At 43.0% G+C, this 20,970-nt stretch overlaps 1 protein-coding gene across 1 annotated transcript; it reads left to right on the top strand.

Annotated features, from left to right (window-relative positions):
* The first annotated feature begins 5,721 nt into the window (after positions 1-5,721).
* Positions 5,722-10,593, top strand: UTS2 (urotensin 2). The gene is made up of 4 exons (XM_067566971.1): positions 5,722-5,847; positions 8,862-8,978; positions 9,656-9,699; positions 10,363-10,593. The coding sequence occupies exons 1-4, from the start codon at positions 5,745-5,747 to the stop codon at positions 10,477-10,479; spliced, it is 381 nt and encodes a 126-aa protein (XP_067423072.1). The 5' UTR covers positions 5,722-5,744; the 3' UTR covers positions 10,480-10,593.
* The last annotated feature ends 10,377 nt before the right edge of the window (positions 10,594-20,970 follow it).

Consider the following 20,970-nt stretch of genomic DNA (forward strand, 5'->3'; position numbering starts at 1 on the left):
AAAGTTAACAGGAAGGGCCCATGTTATGATTAGGGTTTTTGTTTGATCTTCTAAGTCTCCTAATAGCCCATTTTCAGTATCCCAGGTCCATTATTACTTCTTTTTGTATGCTCAGGTTTACAGCAGTATATAGACACAGTATATAGGTAAAATATAATTGACTGGAAATACAATTTAGTGTGCATGACTTGGACAAGGAGCTACGCCAGATCACCCACCTGTAAAATAGATTTAATAATCTTAGGATCATAGAAATGTAAGACTGGAAAGGACCTCAAGAGGTCATCTAGTCCAGTCTGCTGCACTGAGGCAGGACTAAATATTACCTAGACCATCCTTGATAAGTCTCATATGCTCTTTAAAACCTCCAATGACAGAGATTCCACAACCTCCATAGGTAATTTGTTCCAGTGCTCAGCTACCCTTACAATTAGGAAGTTTTTTCTAATGGCTAATGTTAATCTTCCTGCTGCAATTTAAGCTCATTACTTCTTATCCTGTACTCAGTGGTTAAGGAGAACAATTTATCACCCTCCTCTTTATAACAACCTTTTACATACTTGAAAATTCCTACCATGTCCCCTCTCAGTCTTCTCTTCTCCAGACTGAACAAACTCTGTATTTTCAGTCTTTCCTCATAGGTTGTGTTTTCTATACCTTTAAACATTTTTGTTGCTCTCCTCTGGGCTTTCTCCAATTTGTTCACACCTTTCCTGACATGTAGTGCCCATAACTGGACACACTACTCCATTTTAGGCCTTAAGTTCTGAGTAGAGTGGAAGAATTACTTCTCATGTCTTGCTTACCACACTCTTGCTAATACATCCCAGAATAATGTTTTTTGGGGTTTTTTTTTCGCAACAGTCTTACAGTGCTGGCTCATATTAAGTTTGTGATTCACTATAATCCCCAAATCCTTTTCTGCAGTACTCCTTCCTACGCAATCATTTTCCATTTTTTATTTGTACAATTGATATTTCCTTCCTAAGTGTAGTTCTCTGCAGGTGCACAACTGGCTGGAAAACCATATTCAAAGAGTAGTTATCCATGGTTCACAACCAAGCTGGAAGTTCACATGTAGTGAGTCCTGCAAAGATCTGTCCTGGGTCTGGTTCTATTTCATATCTTTATCAATGAATTGGATAATAGCATAGATAATATGCTTACTCTGCTGACTGTATCTAACCAAGAAATAAGCCAATTACTTACTACTTGCGGTTAAGGAGCAACTTCTCTCTACAGGCATGGTATTGCAAAATTATGAGGTTTTATTCCTGTTCCTCAAATGATTCTGCCACTCACAACTGTCAGGATACTGGGTTAGATAAATACATTATACTTTGCACTTACATAGAATACTATTAATGAAGAATCTGAAAATGTTATAAAATAGGGACAAAGGAACTTTCATAGTCGATCAGAACTTTGGTCATTGTTATCTAGATCAGAATGTTCAAATGTATTTTCTGTAAACCACTTTCTGCAATTTCCTCAGCATTATTAGTAATTTTTAGTTTGCAATTCATCCTGGTCATCAAAAGATAATTTGTTTGCAAGTCCTGCTGGTTAATAAAGATTATTATTCAATAGTGAAAGTACAGTAATGTGGTTAGTCTGTCCTTGTTATCCCACAAGAAGTTCAGTAATTAAACAGAACTGAAATTGCCTTGTTATCTCACAGGGAAACATTGCCAGTGGAAGCAAAATCTACCAACATACTAAGGCCAAATTAGAGATTTTTTATTATTATCTTTTTAAGAATAATGGTTTTGGAAAAATTTAAAAATTCTCCTATAAACAATCCCCCAGACTTTGACCTTTCACATCCACTTTTGTCATCCATATGTTTAGGTTTTTGTACCTTCATTAGAGGAGTTGTTTCCTTGTTTTGCATGATGACGTGTACCCTGTTCTTGAATGCCTTTGGCACCCCAGCAAAGGAGAGTTTATAGGTGACAAATACAAGACTTGAGTAGAAAGCAATAAGATGTGGGCAAGGTGCCCAATTTCTACATGACGCACTACATGATTGCTGTAAGAGGCTGCACTTTTCCTGGTGGAAAGACAAAGGACAAAAATTGCTTATGGAGAGTGCTTCCTTCATTAGTTTTCCTTGGAGGATGTGCTGAGTGAATGTTGATGATGCCATTGTCATTGATAGCTCACTGAAGGAGAAGTGTTTATACTGAGCATCCAGCATCATCTTAAACAATGAGGTCATGCAGCAAAATCAGGCCTAATTGCTGTCTGCAATCTTAGAATGAGAAGGTGCATGAGTCATAGACCAGGAGGGAAGCATTCCTTCAGGTCACTTACATTTCCTGTCAGGAAAGAGGATGGGGAGAAGGGTACATGAATTTGTTAATTTAGTTTTGTAGAACCCTCTTCTTTCTGACTGATCCACCCAAGCAAAGAGAAGTCCAGGAAATAGGAAATGGTAAACACAGGCACCTACAATGGATGTTTTACAAATTGATATACAGTAGCACCTCAAAGATATGAACACCAGAGTTATGAACTGACTGGTCAACCGAATACTCTGTGAAACCAAAGTAAGAAATCAGGCAGCAGCGGAGGGCAGGAGGAGCAAATACTGTGCCTGTATTGCAACTTGGCATGCAGAACAGAAACAGTCTGGGGTCTGTGCTGTTCCTGTAAGTCAAGGGTGCTGTTTTGCCCCCTCCCATCCCACCCCACCCCACCGGGAGGGGGAAGCTGTTTTCACCACTCCCTCTTCACCCCCACTCCAGAGCCCAGGAAAGAAAGCTTCCTGCTGCTACTGAAAGAAACTGAACTTTGCAGCCAAAGCCTGGCCTGGAGCTGGAGTGGGAGTCGGTGTCAGCTGCACTCTGGAGGAGTTTTAAAGGGCCACAGCCTGTGCACCGATGCAGCCCAAGCTTTGCCCATGGTTGCGCTCCTGGATCCTGCCAGCACCTCTGGGAGTGCAAGGGTCAGTGGAGAGAGGGGCACTGGCAGCTGGCTGGCACCAACCTCCTGTCACGAGCAGGGCGAGCCCTGGGGAGAGGCGGCTGAGGGCTGGGGCTTGTAGTGCCAAGGGTGCGGGGCAGGCCCCCCCAGTTCAGCTCAAAGGCAAGAAACAGGAATAGGGCAGGGAGCTGCTTGCAAACCAGGCAGTGCTACCAGGTGCCACCTTTGCAGAGAACTTTCCCAACCTTAGCTGGAAGACGCCGACTGCAAGATACTGTACCATAATGTTTTGTTCAGAATTACAAACACTTCAGAGTTACCAACAACCTCCATTCCTTAGTTGTTCATAGCTTTGAGGTTCTACTGTATGTCCCCTATGCACACATACTCTCACACAGGCCATGTCTATGCTGCCGGCGAAATTTGGCGGCAGTCGATGGGAGATACGCAAGCTACTCTATGTAGCTTGTGTATCTCCCATCGACTTCCTAACTTCTACCTATCGCGACGTCCCCACTACACTGCGCTGATGGGAAATGCCCTCCCGTTGACACAGCATTACCCTTTTTTGTGGGGGGTGGATTAGCTGCATCGAATTCCAGATTGATTGAGCAGGCCTCCATTGCTGCTCAATCGATCCCGCAGAATTGATCAATATAGACACAGGCACAGACATCGGTAGTAGTAAGACATACATTACATGCAATGTACCCATCTTTCTCATGCCAACGTTGGTGCACAGGGTGTAAACTCTTTCATCCATCTCTGCCATTAGCTGTTGCTTCCATCTGCTCAATGGTGCTGAGATCATCTCTTCTGCCCTCCCTGCAAAGGTATCTTCTTCAGGTTTCTCTTGGGTGCCCATGTTTCCTCACATCAGTTGGTTTCCACTTGACAGTTTCATGTGGGAATCTGTGTGTTGGCATCTAGAGTACACGCCCCCTAGATATGTCCACTGCTTTCTTCTAATTCTAGTGGAGACAAGCTGCTGCTTGATGATTTATCAGATCTCTTTGTTGGTGATTAAAGTCTGTCCAATGTCCTGAAACTTTCTCAGGCACTTATTTTCAAAGGCATCTAGTTTTCTCTCTAACATTGTAATAGATCTCTAGTTCTTAGAGCCATATGTTAACGCTGAGTGAGATAACGTCTTAGTTGAACATTCACGGTTTTGGATTGGTACCGTATATCTTTGATTTTCATACATTGTTGATTTTAAATGAATGTTATGGATGCCTTTCCAATCCTGGATGTCACTTCTTTCTTGAGTCACCATTGGCTAGTATGCTGCTGCAGAGGTAAATGAATGGTTATACTTCCTTAATGTGTTTACCTTCTAATATGCTCTCTGTGCTGCTCAGAATGTCTTTGCATCTTGGACAGATGACCTGTATCTCAAGCTGATGCAGGTGTGATTGATCTAATTTTTTGTTTCACCATCTGGTGAATTCCAATTACATGGAATAAGCCTTGCTAATTTTCAGATAACTCCTGAAGCTATAGAATGTACAGTATGAAAGATCAACCTAATTAGTAAAGACAAAAGGAAACAGAAAAGCCCTATTAGTTGATCAGATCTCACTTTGTTTTTCCAGAGTGTTGGAAGGCAGGAAAGCTATGTTCAGGGACAGTGTGCCTGAACTGGGACCCTCATTTTTGTACACCTGAATGAAAGCTCATGTTCACAATATAACCCAAAACAAAGCTCTATAGCATAAATATGTCAGTTTACCATTTAATATCTGTATACAGGGGTGTGCTTGATGCTTGAATGAACTCCCAACCTCTACCTAGAGGAGTTCATAATCTAGAAGGAAAGACCGGTGTGATTGCAAAGAGAGGTGACATGATTCAAGGTGGATGAATGGATAGAGGAACAGAATGAAGTCACGAGGTTGCTTGTTTTGCATGGTACCTACAATATTAGCTTTAAAAAGAAAAAAAGCTAGCTAGCTAGAGGTTAGCACATTATCTAACACAAGATCAAGTGCATTTCTTTAGAGGAGGGAAACAGGCGGTAGATGAGCTAGAAAGGGTCAGTGCTTCTCACAGGCTAATAAAAGACCTACATTTAACATTTCCCAAACTAGTTTACATGTATTGAGTGAGTCTCCATCTAACTGTAAAGGAAGATCAAAGTCACAATCCACCTGCCAAGGCAATTCTCTAGGGCAATATTGGAAAAGGCCTGTGCAAATGAGGAAAAATAAACAGACATGAAATGCTACGGGAAAAACACCCACATCTTAAATTCAGCTCAGCTTTTCTTTGCAAATTAAACAAGTGGATGGAAGTTTTAACCTCTGTTCTTTCTCCTTCTCCTGGCACGAGAACCCCCAATACAACATGACAACTCATCCATCCAACTCACAAAAGGAAAAAAAAAACTATTTCATATCAGATGCTCTGCGTCAAGCTTGCAAAGGATCATAAATCAGCCATCTCACTGCCCTGGTCATTTCAACCAACGTCTGACCCTTTCGTTAACTCATGATTTATAACTGGAAGTTATTTTTTATGCCAGATTTATAAACTTTACTGTGCCCGGTTTGATAGAATATCCACTTTGTACACTACGCAATGAGACAGTAAATTTATTGTCTATGAACTGTTACCTTGAAAAATTACATCAATGCAAAGTGGTTTCCATTTAGAATCAATGGGCAATAAATTCATTCAATTTTTTTTTTGGATGATGATATTTATGAGGTCATGAGTGGCTATATAATGGGTGAAACTGGGAGGAGAAGCACCAGTCCTATAGCGGTTCTGCACGGCAGGGGTCAACAAAGACAAATTATATTCTCGCAGCAACAATGCATAGGCTGGTATTCTGCTGTCTCATTATCATCAGCCTCTCATGTCCTCTCTTGTCTCTCCCCATTACTGACTCCAGTGAGGGGTCCTATCAGCTCTCAGGTAAGATTCTTTTGCTTTTAGTGGTCAGGAGCTTAGTAGGGTACTGGGCAGTAATGCCAGACAAGTAACAGAGAAATTCTTTCAGAAAGGACCTTTTTCTATCTGTGCTCTCCAGCTGTGAAAAAAAGCAAATATTTCTTCATGATGCTAGGGGTGCAATTAGAACCAGCAGTTGGGTGCAAGTCCTCATAAAATGGAGATTGCCCTAAATATCCCTTATTATTGCCTTCAGATACAGAATGCAAACTCTCTGAACTATGCAACATGAAATGTGAGTTAGCTGGCATTTGACTCTATTTAAAGTAACTTGGCTGCATGGCCAGTTCCTCTCGCTATACTTTAAGACTTGTTATTCATTATTTTTAAAATTAAAAAATACCTAGAAAAAGTGGGAGAGGTACTGCAGAAATTAATTGTTTCCACTCCCATCTGGGGGAGTTGAGGACAGTCCAACTTTGGCTTAAGGCAGCAAGGAAAATGGGTTTAGTAGTCTCACATTTAGTACCTAGTAGATATTTGCTAACATTAAGATTACTTCATTCAGTTTAGAAAGAGAAGTTTCTGCTTGGGAAATCCAAGGTTTAGAAAAACTAGAGGTAAAGTAGGTCAGGACTGAGGGACATAGGTAAAACAGTATAGGAGTTCAAAAGTGGAGTAGAGTAGTCAGGATTGAAGCATATGCGCAGAACTCTGACCCAGGACTCAAGACTGGAAGATCAGGAAGTGCTGTAGGTCAGAAAGCTGTGCACAAAGAAGGGACTGTGCCTACCTGCCCTGTACCTAAGTAATTCATGTTCTTTTGTTGGTGACACTGCTGCTATGTTAGTTTACAAAGAAGCGTTTTTCTAAATATTAGTAAGTCCAAAATTTAAACACGTGTCTTTCCAACTCTTCTACTGTGTAACTTGCAGACAGTTTACAGGCAGCTGTCATTCAGTCCAGATATCATCCATCACGTCATACTGTGAATGAGCTGGCAGTAACCACTGGTATTGACTGTATTTGTTCGGAGGCATGCATTAAGCTTATTAAATCTTTTCTACTAATACAAAAAACCCTCAAGAGAACAGAAGACAAAATCAGGAGTCTATATTCAAATATATATTTTTATCTCAAACCAAAGGTGTATGCCAGCATTGCTAGGGGGAGGCAAAGTATATTAGAATAACTGCGTGAAATGTCTCAGCATATTGCACATGGAGATAGCAGTTTGTCTTATGCAAAGACTCATTTCTGAAACTTCCTAGTGTTTCTTGCAAAGTTACTAAGAAAACTGAAGTATTAATTTATGGTTTGGGATTTTAAAAAAAATCTTTGTAACAAATTTTTCAAATGGAAAAGACATTTTTAGTTGCTCGTGGTTTTTTTTAAGTGCATTTTTCATAATTAATAACTATGCAATTTGCCCCCACTTCCTGAGCAACCGGAACACTGAACTGCATACCCAATATGTGACTGCAAGATTACCTTCCTCTGTCCACTCAGACTTTATCTGTCTCAGCACCCACTATTTTATATACCTGCTATTTCTAGCAAAGATGTAATTTGCTGCCCATTTTATAAAGACGTTGCTAGCACATATAGCATGCCACTTGCGCTTAGGGCTCTGGTGACAATCTGTCTGGGGAAATGGACTATTCTAAGAACAATTTATTTCATTTTCTTTGCAAATACAATTCTCTCTCTTATTCAGGGGGAAAAAAATGCAGTATGTAACCATACATGCCTGACTTGTAGTGAATGGTAGAGATGATAGAAATATTTGGGAAGTACAACTGCCAAACGTGTTGCACAATTTCCTACATTTACAAGATTTATATTGCATTTAATGCTCGTAAAATGGAATAGGTTGACAAGCCTTGAGCTTGAAGTTCAGTCTTTGTCCACAGAAAAGATACAGCATAGATAGTATCATGGCTTGCAGATACTATAATGATGATGGGACCATATAGGTAGATCGAGAAATGGATGCAAGATCTCACTCAGTTCTGGTGGGACCATGGACTGTATCCTCTTTTAGAAGGAATAAGAAGGTATAGGGCAAGCCATCATGAAGCAGTCAGCCCTTGGCCATTCTGAAGAAACTGTCACCTAGTTTTTGTCACATACCTGTCTGTTAAGGAATAGAATGAGGCCAATTCACTTCATATAGGCCACCACACAGCCATCCGATGGCCAACCAATGACAGTTGGTTGTTACTGAACTGGGTTGGATTCAGTCCTGAAACCTAGAGAGCCTCCATATTCTATATTCAGCCCTCTGAGCCAACCTGTTCCCTTTTCCTCCTGGATTTGTTGTTTTGATTAAAATGTTTTAAATTTCATTTAAATAAAGAAGGGTTTTGTGGGAAAATCAAATATGTGACACCTATAATCTGTTAGATCGTCTCTAAATCAGCCAGCTATTTCAGGGTGTTAAAGGCCCCCAGCTTGCATACATTTAGGTTCTCCTGACTCAGTATCACAAAGTTCTAGAAATCATCATCTTATCTTGTTAAATACCACCTTTCTTTCCTTTCAGACAGTCTGTGATTTTGTTTTGCTAGCCTGTCCAGTTCATTCTAGCAGTGATCCACATGCTGCTCCATGTAATCATTTGGAAGACTGCCACTTTCACACTGTGTGTCTTTTAGCACTGCAGACACTCTGAACAGCAGGTGTTTCTGTGCTTGGGGCTATAGTTACCTTGGGCCTCAAACCAATGAATGGGTGGCTTACTGTGCCTAATTGGGTGGATCTATTAGAAGAGTGAAAAGAGAGAGACTGGATAGATGTAACATCAGGAGGGAGAATGAGGTGCCCAAAGGGGCAATCACCACCTCTTTCACACTCATTAACTAGAGATGAGTGACTAGCTAGTGGTGCCTTCTGAAGTCTTCAGCACATGGGGCACACAGGCCTGTTCAGGAGCCCTCTGATGGAATTGATGTTACTCAAAAAGGAAATAGGATCCAAAGACAGATGTCATCTCATAGAGACTGAGGTCTTCTTTAAATGTCTTCTTCTACCAACAGCTGATGAAGATGCAAGATTAAATTTGGAGCGATTGGACAGCCTGGGGAGAGCTTCTCTGCTTCAAACTCTGCCACGGCTCCTGGGAGCACACACTGAGGACAGTCCCAGCAAAGCAGGTAAACCTCTCCCACCCAGTTTACACGTAGAGGTGTTCCAAGGTACAAAATGCCCACAGTCCCCTCTGAAAATTCAGCTTCTTTGACCACAAGAAATAAGAAACATCGTGCAATATCCATCTTCCTGGAGCTGAACTGAAGACTGCACATTGTGAAAACAGCCAAAGTTCAATGTCTGCAGACAACCCCAAACCCACCAGCAGGAATATCTTAAGTCAGAGAAGAGAATCAAAGAACTGTCAGGAACAATTCCATTAAGAACTCACTAACAGTGAAAGGAAGTTGCAGCCCTCTAAGTCAGTGACAGTCTGAGTTGGGAGTCCCTGGGATAAAAGTCTGTTGAACTTCATACTGCTGTTTTGTGGTTGCTGATGAGTAGGAGGCAAGAACTCCTCTAGGCAAGACAGGGACTTGGTCTGGGAAAGGTTAACTGGGCTGTGCAAATGTCACAATCTGTTGAAAAGCATCAGTGTTTTCAGAAAGTAACATGCTGCAGCCCCACTATTATAGACCCATCAGCAATAATGTGCTTCAACAAGGACTGACCATACATCAGCAGAGATGGTTGCTATTTGATCCTCTGAACTTCTGTTTTACCCCTCTGGTGGGAATCAGAAATGACATGGATGGTCTTCTCCATTTCTAAATGAAGAGCATTTCATATCTTGTTTTTACAGGTCTGAGCCCTAGCAGCTACAATCCAAGAGAAAATGTGAAAGAGGTAAGTGAATGACTAGCTTTTGTCAAGATGAGAAACTGGGAACCCACACTTTACACTAAGGAGAAGTGGTAACAAGAAACCCTTTAAAGATCCAGTTCCCTTAAAAATAGTGTAGATCAATGTATGACCCATCTTTCTGGAGCAGAAAAAGAACGTAGACGATAATGACAGACCACTAATTTGCATAATTATAAAATATTTTCAAGACTGTAGTAACACAGATAGGGGAAAAATTGAGAACATTTCAGCATCATTTTAAAATCCATCCTCCTCCTGAAAAATTGCCTTCTAAATAAACGGTCAGTTCCAACCTCAGCAGGCCTGGATAAAGAGCGTGCATGGATATAGCTGTGACTAAATAAGGACTCCGTAAGTCACCTTTCCCACTGCAGTGTGTAACATTAGCACAATGATAATGGGCTAATTGATAATACGAAATCATTATTTATCACATACTGATCCTTTAAAGAATAAGGCAGGGAGAGTTTGATTAGCATTTTGGATCACAGATGCATATTGGGTAGGCTGTCTATCTGGGCCAGTCAGAACATGGGGCTGCAGGGCCTGGTGAAGGATGGCAGAGGACTGCATTTCATTGTAGGCATTTTTCAGAGGATTAATCCCATCCGCCTCACTAATCCACTTGATGTTGCTTGATTTTAGGCTTTCTATGGAAGTCACCCTCAAATTGCTTTGCTGAGCCACCTGCTGGCCAAGGACAGGAAACAGTATAAGAAACGTGGGAACCTCTCTGAGTGCTTTTGGAAATACTGTGTGTAACCTGGGGGGTACTCTTTCCTGATCCTGGCTGCTTAATTTATAGAGATGTTAATAACTGGCCTGGAAACATGTACATAGATTTGCTTGTTTTAACATGAGGAGAATAAAGAAATGTGAAGCTGACTCTTAATTCTACATTCCACGCTGTTTGGAGATTAATAAATCCTCTATGTTTTGCAAATATCTTGTGAGCAATGAGTTATTTTCCTTCAGAGATTTCATCCCTCTTGGTAATAGGTGATGGGACAAGAAGGCCAACTAGACAGATGGAAAGGGAGCAGTCTGGAAAATCAGGAATTCTACAGGATTGTCTTTCTAAGCAGAGGGATGAAATGGCACTATGCCACACCACTTTGGATAGTATTTCACACAAATTGTATCCCCAGCTGTGTTAACTACAGTACCAGATCAATACTAGCAAAGGGAAAAGGTAATTATATGGATCACCCCCAAGAGGAATCATCTGAGGGGGAGCAGAATACCAGAAGCTGTGGAGATGGGGAAGAGTTGGAGAGAACTCATAAAAAAGTGAGGGACATGGGACTCTGACCTAATGCATATTAGGAAACAAAGCAATTGCCTACAGCAGGCAATTGCTTTGCCTTCCATGCCTCTCTGCTTTCACTCATTCAGCATACACTCCAAACCCTGCCCAGCACACTAGAGGTGTAAGGGGCATTCACTGGAGACAGGTATTAGGATGGTGTCTGATATTTATGCAGCCTCATTTCAGTCCTGGTTCTGCTGGATTTTGTACAACGCTGTTGATGAGTTAGCTAAGAGCCCACAAACACCACTGAGCAGCAGCCCTCCCTCTTCCTCTCTCTATGAGGAGTTGATAGTGACACAGGCACTTCACATTCACCTCTGGCACGGAGGAGAAAACACACACACACTCACCTCTATGCTGCAGGTTACAGAAGGGCTGGAGAGGTTGTGACTGGGGACACAACCAGCCTCAGAGGTGGCAGGATTCACTGAATTACATGGGCAGTTCTCTAATTGGCACTGCAGGGAAGCCTGTTAGCAAAGGATTTTCCAGAGAACTGCTCCATGGGCTTGTCTTCTTATCATGTTTGTCACTTAAATCAGGTGTTATATAGAGAAAAGTAGTGTTCAAACCCCACCGTGAGAGAATGTCTGGTTCCACTGCACACATGCTGTGTGTGTTGAGGGTCCCAGAACAAAAGGGTACAGTTGCACTTCTATATCTTGTGCAGCCTGTGCCAACGCAATAAACAATGCCGTTTAACAGTGTTCAGCACTGGTATAGTAATTGTCAAAGCACTGTGCAAGCATCACACAAAGGAAAAGTGCCAGTTCCCACATTTCAGATCAATTCCATTTCAGGGGGTGACAAAGGCAAAGGATAAGAAGCATATGGCTCACCATCACTATTACTTTGCTGCCTAGGACAAGCAGAAGCTAGCATCTTCCAGCATGTAGTAATAATTTTAATGAAGAAACCATGCTGCTCGTCATGCTATGTTTCAGGTACCCAATATATCAGGCCCTTTACTCCAGATCATCTATATCCAAATGGGTTTATCCAAACTCAATTTACTGGCCTGTCTCATTTCTCTTCTCCTAACATTGTAGTCATGCACAAACAGGCCCCAGTGCTGAACAATCATGGTGGAGGAGCATGATGACCTAACTTTTGCATCACCCTGATATAATCAATCTTTTTTGCCTGTTGCTTTGACATCACCGCCTCTCCCATTGCCCTTCATACAAAAATGAACAGCCACTGGTCCCATCTGTCTCATTTCACATCCACATCCCAGCCTCAATAGACCTTTGGGCTCCTCCTTTCATAATAATTACCGTGCCTCCTTCTAGGTTACCGTCTACTTGAAATGATTTTCACAATGTTATTTTGCTCATCTGTCCTCTACCCTTGCCTCCTTTAATTCACTCCCTTTTGCAGTACTATCTACAAAAACCACATTAAAATCACTCCTGGAACTAAGATGACATGTCCCTGCCACCCCAATGATCACCATATTGTATCCATCCCTCTTCATCTCACTAAGCTCTTTGGGAAGTTGCTGGCTCCGGTCTGGAGAGCCCCTAACATTTTGGGATGTCTACACTACAAACAATAAGTAATCCTATTGATGTGCTGCAGAGGGCTGCATTTCAGCAACCTTGTGTGCAATTTTTGAAGTGCCCCGAAATGAACCTTTATATAAACTTATCAGTAAACAGAACAAGTACTGAAGAATTCAGGCCCTTCCTTGAAGCAGCAATTATTCCATAGAAAACCTACACTGGAGCTCTGCAATGGTTTCTTCTATAGGACACAAATTGAGCTCAGGAGGATGAAAGTTAGCTTTAACCTTCAGTCACTTGGTGCTGGTGATTCAATATGTAGGTTTTGTGCATTAAAATGTATCTTGACACCTACCATTGAATTAGGAAGGAAGGGCCTGTTCAGAATACTCAGGACCCAAGCTACTGGTAGCTTTCCCGGGCCTTGGCTTGTTCCATTACAGCAAGTGAGGTTTCTCATACAATTTATTTGCATATTAGTACCTAGAATGCTTTTTCCAGCTGAAAGCTATTTCTAGCAGTGCTTATGTCAGTGCTCTGAAGACAGTTAAAGATCTCTGAGTTGCTTTTGGGTGCGGGCACTGTGGGTGCTGCCGGTGCATCACATGAGCTCTGAGACCAGGGGAAAGATTTCAGGGAACACTGCCTTCTTTAAAAGGTGCTTTGTATAAAAGGCACAAATAGAACTCCAGTAAATCTTGAGTTAAAGCTACTGCTAGCACTGATATACATTACATTGATCTCATTGATGCACATCATAAATCTCTGACTAGGTTGCTTAAACACAGCCTACAGATCAAATAAATTCTGTTCATTTTTCATCACTCTTAAGATTGATGGAACCAGTTACAGCTAAGAAAAATGTACTTGTGAATGTTGAGCAGTTGGATGTACAATGCATCCATCTTAAATCTTCTGGACAGAGTAAAAATTCGTCCTCTTACACCCCCAGTTTTGCCAAGGCAGAGCTGATTCATGAAATCTCTCATTTCCTGCCACTTCATGTCAACAAATGTGTTCTTCAAATGATGCAGTTTTAAGAGATGTTACAGGATTTTTAAGCCTGTGATATTGGCACAAACATCCATTGCTTCACTCTCAGTACCCTGACCCTTGCAGTAGGAAATTACATCCTTCTCTGTTTGGTCCTGTAGACCAGTCCTGCCAATGGGGATTTCCCTAGGGTAGGAATTAAAAGCTCCATGGCTGTAGCTCATCACTCTCCGACCAAACCAATAGGAGAGAGTTTCAGCATCTCAGCTGTGAGCTGGAACATGGATCTACTGGAGAAAGGCTGCTATTGAAAGCTGGCATATAGTATTGTCAGACTAACAATGTAGGAGCTATTTACCAGCAAACACAAACCTATGTTCTCATAACATGTATCTTCCCAGCTTGGGCACAATTAATAACTAGTAACTGATCTTTAATAATTTGTCAATAATCAATAACCAATTGATTGATAATCAATAATTGATACAAATTATAACTGATTATATGTTGAGAGAGAGGGGGTCTCTCAAGTCTGGATTAGTTTAACAACAAACTTTGGATAAGTCAATTTTGACTGGATTTATTGATTAACAGTTAGTAAAGACAGCACAGACAGGCATACAATTACCAGAGCTGCAGCAGACCTTCCCCTGGCTGGTATTACAGCCTGGTTCTAGTATGCCAATGGTATTACCTCCCTTGCGATTTAGAGGCAATGAAACCTTTATTTCCCTTGCTGTGTATAATTCTGGTCCTTATCTATTCCCTCTTTGTGGTACATACTTCTTATCTCAGGCTATTGCCAAGGTTCCCTGTTCCACTGCAATTCATTTAATATCTTGCAGTTAGTACATCACAAAAATATCTCCTACAAGTTTTCAAAGTAGGCTAAGAGTTACTTCCCAGTAAAATTCCACTTTCTAATGTTAACTTTGTCTTAATTGTGAAGCATCATGGGAGTCTTGCTCCCAGGCAAGCCTTCAAATCTTTGTTGGCATACCTTAAGTGTTAACAGCACTGAATCCTGATGCCTGGACCCTGACAGAGGCCTGTGAGAAGTACTACAATGTGCGATTTGGCACACAGCCAGAAAACTGGCTCCATCAGGAAGACCTGTAGACAATCCTGGATGAACTGCACAGTGTGGGACTTACAGTCTGTTGCCTATGGAACCTATTTCAATTATGTGAGACAGAATGATGGCATGTCTGTGTTCACAGAAGAACTTGCTCCTTTTCCATTTAGATGTGTCCAAAACCTCCATTGAATAAACAGGCAAGAATAGACTTATTATGGCTAAAACCAGACTTCACTGGTCTCCACGTTTAGTGGAACTGCAGCAACTGCATCACCTGGAGACTATTCAGTTGAATGTTTAACTAGCATTGTCTTTTCCACTTCTGATTTTAATGACACTGCAGTAAAAATATATGTCTGGTCACTGAAGGAAGTGTAATAGATTTACCTTTTTCCTGTAGACTTCTCTAGCTACTGCTGCTGTCACTGATTTCTCTTTGGATGAGGTTGTCTAAAGATCCAGAACCAGGAAAAGATCAACTCATGTAGAAAATGTTTCTCTGTGGAGTGAATAGGAATTGTTCTAATCTATTTCAGATTCCTGTCAGTAAATCACTTTCTATGAATGTAACAAGGTGGTGTGGCCTCCCTCACCAGATTGCCAGAATCAGACCAGGCAAGTGGGGGCAGAGCTACAGCCTGCCTGTCTACCACCCCAGAAGCGAGGGGGCAGGGAAGGAAGTACAAAAAAGAGGCCCAGGAGCTCAGTTGAAGCCCAGCTCCTGGAGGGGAAGGATGTCCCTCCTAGCCCTCCAGGGTTGCTGGTGGCTTGGTACCCAGGTGAGCCAACTGAAATCAGGTACCCAGGGAAGTGGACCAGGGCCAGTGTCCAGGAGCAGGCGGAGGAACAGTGCAAGGCCTGGGGCCCCGCGGTATCCCCGGATCTCCCTACCCCGTCGGACCAAGGGCTTCTGAGGGGTGAGGACCTGGAGGAGTTGCCTGATGCCGACGTGGAGGAAGTGGCCCTACGGGGGGCCAGACTTGGAGGAGCTGCCCCTGGAAGGACAAGGGGACGATGGCGAGGCATGGGCCCTGACTGGGCCTGACCTGGAGGAGCTACCCCCCGCTGATGGCCCCGAAGAGCTGCCCGACCTGCCACCCCCCGACAAGATCGAGGGGTTTTACAATCTGCCTCTGGACACTCACCCTGATGAGGGTGACTGGACACCGGAATCCCAGGTACCTGAGGGAAAGGAAGTAGCCCAGGGGAGGGGCCACATGGACCAGGAGCTGAGGAGCTGGACGGCAAATCAGTGCGTTGCGGTTGGGACCCCGCTGACCCTGCAGTGCATCCCTCCGCGACGGCTAGGGACCTGGGCTGGGATGCAGTGGAGTCGGGTGGGCCTGCGTCCCCCTCCCCCTTCCCCGACCGCACCAGTGACCCTTAGACCATTTTGCTGCCCTGCTGGGGCCTGTGAACTGTGTGCTACCCCACCTGGGGAGCTAGACTGCTTGCTGCCCCGCTGGGGGCCTACAAACGGCTTACTGCCCTGCCAAGGGGGCCTTGAACTAAGTAAAGCTCGGGGACTGCTCCCCAGCCCAAGCTGGGACTACCCCTGCTGAGGCAGGGTAGAGAGGGGGTGTGGCCTCCCTCTCAGCTTGCCTGAGGGGGCCGACCAACCTCTCTAGAATGAAATCCCCCCTCTACCGTGCAGATGAGATCCCTTCCAGATAAAAGGCCCACTCGGGGAAGTTGCCATTGTGGCTTTACAGGTGGGTTCCTTCTCTGGTGATAGGGAGCTTGGACACTTTGAGCCTGGGGTGTTCTCAGACTGTTTTCCACACTTACCTGCCTTTCTGACACAACCAATACAAATACAAGTTTGAAATTCTGCATGCTGAACCCAGAAAGTTTATACCTGCAAAAAAAGTCTTTTATACTTAGCAAATACTACATCATACTGCCACTTTGTGATTGAACTTTTCACCCATTCCAACAAATGTTGTTTTGTCATTTAATGCTAAGTGAGATAGAAAAATAAAACAGCTTGATGCTATGTGACCATCTTTATTGTAGTCACTACCTCCAACGAAGTGTGTAATAACATTTACAAAGAACATATGGGAAGGGGCTACTTTTCTAAAAACCCCACAAAAACAACCAAAACAAGAACACACTTCAAGAAGTTCTTCACAGTTTGCTTTCCAGTTTTTTTTATAAAAACAAAATCAATTTAAAAATTGTATGAATAAATTCAACCACAGCTGATCATAAACTCAACTGACATAACATTTATTCAAATGGTGATTTGTAATAAAGTTTAATGCAATGGTGGCGTCATCCCACAGGCAAAGCACATTTCTCTTTCTGTGGCATGTTGTGAAAATTCGTCAGAACCACCCCTGGGATATCACTCATTCATAGTAATGTTGTGTAAATATCAGCACAAACAAGTGTTTGTTTTAACGTCCTGTTTTGCAGCTCTGCACATAACACAGAATCATAAGCTCCACCAACCCAATTCCCAGCTTGGTGAAGCCCCATAGGAGACAGAGTTTGCAAATATGGCTATAATCTATACTCTGCCTGTCTTTCAGATCAGAAATGGATTTCAGCTTAGGTGTCACAGGCAAACTACGGACAAAAGTAGAAGAGCTAATATAAACCAAGGGAAAATATAAACTCCTGAAAGAAAGGTTTTCATATGTGCTTTCTGCATGAGTTGTTAAATGCTCCACAGTGAAGAAACGTGGTTTAAGTGGACTGAGTAGGGAGCTCTGAAACCAGGTGTTTTAATTCTAATCATGATTCTGCCATTGAAACTGTAGCCTTCAGTAAATCACTGGATTACAATATCTGAGTTTTCCCTCCTTGAATACAACAAAAATAACTCTTCTTGTCTTTGTTCTCCTTATATCTACTTCCTCATCCTGTTTGACATCTCTTGCTAATTTAGGCCTTGATCAGTAAGCATATACCTAAGTCTCTGTAGGATCAAGATCTTCAACTGCAAGATCCTAGGGGTAGGACCTGCACTTTATATGGCTGTAGTGTACCAGGCACACCTATGGCATTGTAAGAATAACAGTCTAAGATTTAGACATTAAGTGATCTTCTTGAACACAGATTCAAAAAGGCCAGATTTTCCATAATCGAGCCATTTTTGTGTTGTTAAATTTCAACCATAGAGAATGCATTTATAATCAATATGATTTAGGGAATAGTGCACTGTACTGTGACTCAGGACACCCATTCTATTACTGGCTCTGCCATGGACTCGCTATGTGCACTTGGGGCAAGTGATTTCTTTCTAGAAAGCAGGGATAGCAATACCCACCCAACTTTGTGACATGCTTTAAGGTTTATGGATGAAAGGAAGCGAGTATTAAGTACATATTAAAACTTTCATATAAAAACTTTCATATATTAGGTCCCATTTGCCACAAACAATGAATGAAATGCATGCTTCCTAAAGTGTCTCAAAGCAATCTCATTTCCTCCTCGGCAAGTGGACAATAAGAAATCCCATCCAATGAGAGTGATGGTTTAAACTTTCCCCCTGGTTTATGCTTTTATGCTCTCCTTAAAACAGCAATCATCCCTTGGATTATTCTAATTCATTTCTTTTTTCCCCCCAAATAGCAGCTATTGTTTTTAACTGCTTCCTGTAACTAGAATGTAATCCAAAAGATTTTATCTGCCTAATTTGATAGGAAAGTTGGTTCAGTGGCCTCCCAGTGAAATTAAAGGGGTTGATTGAAACATCTTGTGTACAGATGAATTAAATGTTTTACAGTAAATCCTTTAGGCCATTTAGTTATAAAGTAACCTGACTACTCCATATTTGGGAAAAACTTAAAAATAATGTTAACACAGGATATTTATAAATTATGGGTAAGGTTTTCCAACTTTGGTGCCTAAACTCAGGGCTGGATTTAGGGCAGGCGACTGCTTCAGGTGACAGGCTTGGGATGCTGTTTTTGTAGTCAGTGACAAAAGGGAAAACAGAAGGTTTGAAGTAAAATGTTTCAGATATTCCATCTGTGGATTCATTTTTCACTAACCTCCTAGAATGTTTTAGTCCTTTGTAGAATCTCATGGAACCTTCCAAACTTTCTGAGAAAACAAGGTTACTTACCAGTAACAGCTGTTCTTCAAGATGTGTTGCTCATGTCCATTCCACTAAAGGTGTGTGAACACCTCTATGCACGGTTACCCGGAACGTTTTCCCCCTTAGCAGATCTCGTAGGGCTGGCTCCGGCACCCCTTGGAGCCCTGGGCACATTCCAGCCCTATGCCCCCTCAGTCCCTTCCTTCTGCCAACTCCTGCAGCGGGGATGGGGAGTGGGCTGTGGAAGGGACATGAGCAACACATTTCTAAGAACAGCAGTTACTGGTAAGTAATCTTGTTTTCTTCTTCGAGTGCTTGCTCATGTCCATTCCACTATAGGTGACTAACAAGCAATACCTTTGGAAGTGGGTCAGAATTACCAATGAGCTGCCCTCAGCACTGCTCTGCCAAATCTGCGTCCTCTCTCGCCTGCTGGACAATAGCGTAGTGGGATGTGAAGATATGCACTGACAACTAGGTGGTAGCTGTGCAGATGTCCTGCATGAGCACTCTCTCCAGGAAGGCTGTAGACGAAACTTGAGCTCTGGTTGAGGGCGCTGTGAGTGTTCCTGGAAGCGGCACCCTTGCCTGCTTGTAGCAGAACTTGATGCATGATGTAATCCACGAGGAGATGCGCTGGGTGGAGACAGGTGAGCCTTTCATCTGGTCCACTACTGTGACAAAGAGCTACATCAATTTCGAGAACAGCTTTGTACACTCGATGTAGAAGGCCAGGGCTCGTCTCATGCCCATCTCCTCTCCTCTGCCAAACTGTGAGATTTTGGAAAAAACGGGGAGAAAAATATCTTTATTATAATGAAATTGGGAAACCACCTTGGGCAGAAAGGCCCGATGCAGCCTCATCTGAACCTTGTCCTTAAAGAACACTATATAAGGGGGCTCCGAGGTCAGGGCCCTAATCTCGGAGACCCTCCTAGCTGAGTTAATGGACACAAGGAAGGCTACCTTCCATGAAAGCAGAAGCAGAGGGCATGAAGCCATGGGTTCAAAGGGGGGCCCCATGAGTCTCAAGAGGACCAGGTTGAGATCCCAGGGAGGCACCGGGTTACGGACCTACGGAAAAAGCCTCTCCACCCCTCAACCTGACCTGTTGGAGGCCCAGTACAATTTGAGTTGCTTGACCACTGTTCTACACGCCGTCTAGCATAGCTTCAGTTGTTTGCTTGGCTATTCTGACCCCTGTAGCATGACATCTTCCAGCTGGCAGAGACTGACTAACCTTATAGATGTCTCGGTTTCTGCATAGCATGGCACATATCAAGACAAAATACAGATACAGCACAGATACAGATACAGTGCAGCTGCACATAGATAATGGTGATGAAAACAAGTTATCCTTGAACGTCTGGGGGTACACTGTTTTATTGCCAAGGGGCACACTTTTACTCCGCCACTCCTATCACCAGATGTTGTTTTGACGACCCCAATTATCATGGTGAGAATGGAATGTAGTTAAGGGTGGAAACCCAATGTAGGTAATTAGCATAAATGATAATGAGATAATTAGGATAATTAGGTTTATGGAAGGGTATAAGTAATCACCACCTAGACAAAAGGGGGTGCTCCATCAACACCTGACTCTGCGGGAGGTGCTGCCGGTTGGACCAGAGGATCCACTGACTCCCTGGCGGGACCCCTGAAGAAAGCCGTTCCTCTATACAGCCTTCTGAGTAACTGCTTAGCTCTCCAGGCTTAGTGAGGATGATAGATTGTAGTTAATTTTAGGCTTTGTATCTAACTAGTATATTTATAGAAAATCTTGCACATTAAACCTTATTGATCTGAAAATCAGGCATACTCTGTCTCACTGGTATCCACACTGATCATAAAGTGTCCAGAATCAACAACTGACATGGAATGGAAGAACAATGATCTCCCCTCTAGTGGCTGATGGAAGGCCAAAATAGCCGCCAGGTGAACCTTCAATGAGGCCAGCGTCACACCCTGGAGCTTTAGCTGGAGCAGGTACTCCAGGATCGCCTGTATAGGTGAGAGGCTGGGCAGCATACCCCAGGACTCCACCCAACAAGTAAACTGCCTCCACTTAGCCCGATATACGACCTGTGTAGAAGGCTTCCCGCTGACACGCAGGACTTGCTGGACCTGCACCGAGCAGGCTCTCTCACCCTCCGTCAGCCACAGAACCTCCAGGCCATGAGGTGCAGGGAATCCAGGTCCGGGTGCAACAGGCGACCATGGCCCTGGGATAGAAGGTCGTACTACCTCGGGAGCTCCAGGGGCGGGGCGATCGAAAGGTCCAGCAGCATGCTGAACCAGTGCTGTCTGGGCCAGG

This window comes from Emydura macquarii, unplaced genomic scaffold (genome assembly GCF_026122565.2).
Source record: "Emydura macquarii macquarii isolate MOO-44397 ecotype Brisbane River unplaced genomic scaffold, CSIRO-AGI_Emac_v2 contig_2768, whole genome shotgun sequence".
In the NCBI taxonomy this organism is placed as follows: Eukaryota; Metazoa; Chordata; order Testudines; family Chelidae; genus Emydura; species Emydura macquarii.

What these genes read in the sequence shown, in the direction of transcription:
- UTS2 (XM_067566971.1), top strand. Translation starts at nt 5,745, where the DNA reads ATGCATAGGCTGGTATTCTGCTGTCTCATTATCATCAGCCTCTCATGT. An exon ending in GGACAGTCCCAGCAAAGCAG is followed by an intron (nt 8,979 to 9,655) that starts GTAAACCTCTCC and finishes TTGTTTTTACAG; the next exon opens with GTCTGAGCCCTAGCAGCTAC. An exon ending in CAAGAGAAAATGTGAAAGAG is followed by an intron (nt 9,700 to 10,362) that starts GTAAGTGAATGA and finishes GCTTGATTTTAG; the next exon opens with GCTTTCTATGGAAGTCACCC.